The sequence below is a fragment of the Rhincodon typus genome, chromosome 21 (genome assembly GCF_021869965.1).
Source record: "Rhincodon typus isolate 14 chromosome 21, sRhiTyp1.1, whole genome shotgun sequence".
NCBI classification, from domain to species: domain Eukaryota; kingdom Metazoa; phylum Chordata; class Chondrichthyes; order Orectolobiformes; family Rhincodontidae; genus Rhincodon; species Rhincodon typus.
This window is the reverse complement of record NC_063352.1, coordinates 39,644,589-39,649,885: the sequence shown is the minus strand read 5'-3', so window position 1 is coordinate 39,649,885 and position 5,297 is coordinate 39,644,589. Positions and strand designations below refer to the sequence as shown.

Here is a 5,297-nt window from a genome sequence, read left to right as displayed (position 1 = left end):
TGTCTGTGTGCACTGAATGTGTGTGTGTGTGTGCACTGAATGTTTATGTCTGTGTGTGTTTTGTGTCGGTGGGGGACTCCGGTCCGGGTTTTTCTTCTCTCTCGCTCCCACCCCCGCCCTCTCCCGGCTTGTTATGACTCCTGTCTAACGGGAGGCACTCGGCTTTGCTGAGCCGCCGACTGGAGGCTGTGTGTGGTGGCGGACAGTGAAGCACAGGCCCCGGGCTCCTTCCCCCGTTTACCCGAAAGGCCGGCCGTCCGCCCGCCTCGTACCCCCACCCCTCGGCCAGTCCCGCGCCATGCAGGCTGCCCTCTTCCCCTCCGACACCGAAGGCGACGACACGGGCGCCCGGGCGCTGCTGGCTCTCAAGTCGGCGCCTTGCAGCCCGAGCCGGCTGAGCGCTCAGCTCAAGAGCGGTGCCGTGCGCTGGGAGCTGGGCCTCGATCCGCAGGCCCCGCCCGACGCCGCTATCGCCAAGCTCGAGGGCCGGGATTTCGAGTACCTGATGCGGCAGGAGTCGGTGACTATCGGCCGCAACTCGAGCCAGGGCCCCGTGGACGTGAACATGGGCCACTCGAGCTTCATCTCCCGTCGGCACCTGCAGATCACCTTCCAGGAGCCGCACTTCTACCTGAAGTGTCTGGGCAAGAACGGCGTCTTCGTGGACGGGGTCTTCCAGAGGAGGGGAGCTCCGCCACTGCCGTTACCCCGACAGTGAGTAGACCGCATGCTGACCAAAGATAGTTAAATAAAACGCTAACCCGCCTTCTCTACCCACACTGTGAGAGAAAAATAAATTTGAGGCCTACACCGGGTTGGGAGTGGAAGCCGGAGCCGGGCTTGGTCTCTGCGTCACCCGGCTACTCGACAACGCGAGGGCGGAGACTTCCACCTGGCGAGTAGGCCCCAAGTAGCTAATGTAAACACAGCAGGCAGACAGCGTGTCAGAGCCAAGTTTGGAGAAAAGGGGGAGGGAATTGTGCAGTGGCTAGGAGGAGAAATCCACGCATGGAGCTCGATGAAAATTTGTATCGCACTTGGCCATGACTTCATTGTGTTCATTGTCGGCCTCCTGGTCTGATTTGTTTTTGTTAGCACACTGAGCAGAAACCAACTTGCATCTGCGAAAAACAATTGGTAGAGGCAGGAACCATCTAAATACTACTAAAATCCTTTGAGCCATAGCATGCAAGACTACGAAACAGGTGCTGACAAATGAGATTAGAGTATGTCTGTCTACAATATATCAAATATAAAATGTTTGGTGACTTGCATGGGCATGGGCTCAATGGCCTTTTTCTGTGCTGTAAAATCTATGGCTCTAGCAGGTCATCGTATGGCCCTTCCCTCTTCAAATGGGCAACAGGATGTGTGTGTGTGTGTGTGTATACATATAGTGATTTAGTTTACAAGCTTGTCAGGAAATGCAGTGCGGTCAAGTGAATTATTTAGCATATCTTGGTTTGCATGTATACTAGGGAAAACAAAGTGGTTTCTTGTGCAATTACAAATTAAAATGTGGTTGATTTTTAGGTTTCTTCTAAGAACATTTGTGTGTAAATGTGTTAGCATTTATAGGTTTTGAGTGTTCACTTTTGAGGGTGTGTGTCTGCATTGAATGAAGTTAATAGGTTTAAGTAAAAAGCGCAGTTCCAGCAGATGACGGCCCCCCCCAGAAAAAAAAAACCTGTGGGTGAAGAGAAACCTTGCACTTGTTTAACACCTTACATGATCTCAGAACCTTTTTAAAATGCTTCCTGTGAACTACTTTTGACATAGTTCATTGTGCTGCTGATTTGGACACCGCAACAAGATAAAAATAACCAGTAAATACAGTTTATTTGACATTGTTTGGAGTGTGGTAAATATTAGTACGCTTGTGTGGTACACTGGGAAAATTCCTAAGTTCATCGATTAGTTCCATAGAAGCGTTTTCTGCCTGCCTGACAGGGGAGACAGTATCTCCAACCGTACAACAACAATTGTTTAACACTAGTTGGCCACAACTGGCAGAAGAGCACAGGAAGACTAATGCTAAATGATTCGATAGGAAATACTAGTAAGAAATCATTTGTTCTTAGAAATTCAGATCCTTGTAATAAAAGCATATTGTTTTGAAACACAATGGTAAACGTGCTTTCTGGTGAGATGACAAGCTGCAATCAAATGCGTTTTATTTGCTGCTGAGGAAATGTAATTCTGATCACCTGTACTAGTTGAAGCACCATCCAGTAAAATTGGATTTTTTTCTTTATGAAGGAGGGGTTTCTTTCAATTATGAATTTCATCTGCGAGAGTGATTATTGAGCTGTTATTATAACCGAATGTGCCCCTTCAAATGACACTATATTGTACTCAAATCTATGAAGAACTATTGTTAGGAGCATATTTAAGATATTGCAGTGCTACTGCAGATTGTGAGAGTTGAATTGTAAAATAGATGTAAATTTTGTCAGAGATTTTACTCAAGTTTGTTGGTACGTCCCCTCACTCGAAGGCTGTGAATGGTTTCCATTTACAGAGAAGGGATATATTTCTGAAAATACTTCATTTCTTAGAATTTGAACAAGGGACTTTCCCTTTCGGTCTTCTTCTCTTTTGACTACATGTATTGAATCAGTATTGATGACATGCATTGTACTGGTTGTCATCCCACAATAAGGAAGGTGTTACATTTTCTCCTCATACTTGTATATAATTTCTGCACACCACTCATTTGTGTTTACTGGTATTTTTACAGTTTGGATAGTGGAAGTTTCCTGCTCATATAGTAATAACTGAGCATACTACAACCTGCAAAAATTGATGTGTTATTTTGAGAAAGGTAGATTTTCATGCCCATGTGCTGCCTTTTTATTTCATATCTGATTCTTTCCACATGCATCTCTTGTATTCGTGGGCATTGGCAGCTAGCCTTCTGTTAACCTGCTACTATTGCTGCTCTTGGATGGGCCTTCAAGAGTATCCTGATAATGATCCTCTCTTTTTGTTTTTTTCCCCTTTGTTTCCCATGGTTAGATATGTTTCTCCTCTTGACAGTTCCTAGACTGCTGTAAGTAAAATGATGGTCTCTGGAAGAGAGATGAGACCACTAATTTTGTAGTGTCAGAGCTTAATATTCCATTGCTTGCTGTTGCTTGGATTACTGGGCCTTCTTTTTAAGAAAACCTTTCTGTTGAAACTGTCCATTTAATTTTCTAGATTTGTGTATCTCTGTATTTCTTTCACATCCCATTATTGTTGCAGTTCTGCATTCTTGTTCTTCTGTGCAGATGTTATCTTGCATCAGTATGTGCAATTTCAAAAAATGGGGTTTAGCGAGGTTGTGGCATCATGAGTGTGATAGGCTTGCCTCAAAAGTATGCTCAAATTTTGAATAGTTTGTAATGAAGATGCAGTTGACAAGGTTTTGGGAATGAAGATCCATATTTCAGTAGTACTGGATGTTGTATTACATAAAGGAATGGCTATCCCTACACACCCATTATAAATTTTCGTCTAAGTTAATGCACTGGAGTGCTACATGTATTAACAAAGAACAGTACAGCACAGGAACAGGCCCTTCGATATACCTTTCTAAACTAAAAGCCTTTTGCTGTACCCAGCCTCTATTCCTCTATTCCCTGCCTATCCCTGTATCTGTCACAATGCCTCTTACATGTTGCTCTTGTGTCTGCTTCAACCATCTTCTATGGCAGCACATTTGCCACCCTCTGTGTAAAAAAAAAGGCTCTTGCAATGCTTTAAACTTTCTCCCAACACTTCAGACTTTCTCCCTTTTACCTTAAATCTGTGTCCCCTAATAATTCACATTTCTACCCTGGGTGATAAGACTCTGACTAACCATTCTAACCGTGCTTCCCATAGTTATGTAAACATCTGCCAGGTCGCCCCTCTCGGCTTCCAATATTCAAGTGAAGGCAAACCAAGTTTGTCCAATCTCTCTGTATAGTTAATACTCTCCAAACCAAGCAACATTCCAGTAAACATTTTCTGTACCCCTTGCCAAAGCCTCCATATCTTGTAGTGTGGTGACCAGAACTGTACACAATATTCCATATGTGGCCAAACTAAAGTTCTATGTAGCTGAAACAAAATTTGTCAATTTTAATACTCTGTGCCCTGACTGAACGCGAGCATGGCATGTGCCGCCTTGGCCGCCTTATCATTTGTGTTGCCACTTTCCGGTAACTGTGGACCTATATGTCTAGACCCATCTATGTTACTACTTTTAAGGGTTTTGCCATTTACTGTATACTTCCCGCTTGCATTTGACTTTCCAAACTGCATAATCATGCATTTGCCCAGATTAAATTCCATCTGCCATTTCTCTGCCCAAGTTTCCAGCCTACCTATATCCTGCTGTATCCTCTGGCAATATAATAGATCATTGATTCATTTTGGAACCAAAATTCCAATTTATTGCTTAACTCATTCACATAACACCTTGTATTTTGCTGAGGTTCTTAACCGTTTAAAGTAATGAGTCAACTCCTAGGGGGAGGCAATGGCCTATTGGTACTATCACTAGACTGTTAATCCAGAGACCCAGGTAATGTTCTGGGGACTTGGGTTTGAATGCTGGCCTAGCTAGTGATGTCCTCATCCTGTCAATGAATTTTTAAAAAATTGATTACATTAATATGTGAGTATCATCAAGATGTATTGTCCACCCAGAGTTGCAGGATTTTGCAAGTACTATATTCTAGTTCTTTGCCATTGGAGAGGGGCATATTGTCTTATGTAGTATATTTATAAAAATGACCGTAAAATAACTGCACCAAACAAAGTCTTAAAATTTAATCAAAACATTTATTTTCCTTCTTCATGTATGGTACACCTACTTATGCAGTTGCTGTAAGCCACTGTATGTGGGTATTCTCATGAAAGGATAGATGCTTTGAAATTGTCACACTGAGATATTAGTTGGCGAACATGGGGTGGAAATTAGACTTTGTTCCCATCTTATGCTAGTCTGATGCCATTTTGGGTGAGCTGCAGTTTGTGAAAGAGTGAACCAAAAAGATGGGAAAGCAGCTTTGTTGTAAATGGGTCCATCTCCATGGTACATTCTTTTTAAAAAGAATAACTAGATTGATTCATTGATTACTTCCACATCATCTTTAGGTTTTCATAATATTAGTTGTGGTTTACAGATGGCCGAATGCTTCCCATTGCTTTGTGAGCCATGTAGATTTGTGTGAATAGAGCCACAAGGGGTCATATATAGTATTTTTAAGTTAATATTTCTAGTAGCTTGCATAGACCAAATTTCAGTCAGCATTGGTGTCTGATTC

General features: G+C 42.9%; 1 protein-coding gene across 1 annotated transcript; it reads left to right on the top strand.

Annotated features, from left to right (window-relative positions):
* Positions 1-126: 126 nt before the first annotated feature.
* LOC125485687 (forkhead box protein K1-like) lies at positions 127-718 on the top strand. The gene has a single exon (XM_048609740.1). It carries the CDS (start codon positions 299-301, stop codon positions 716-718), a length of 420 nt encoding a protein of 139 aa, XP_048465697.1. The 5' UTR covers positions 127-298.
* Positions 719-5,297: the final 4,579 nt, after the last annotated feature.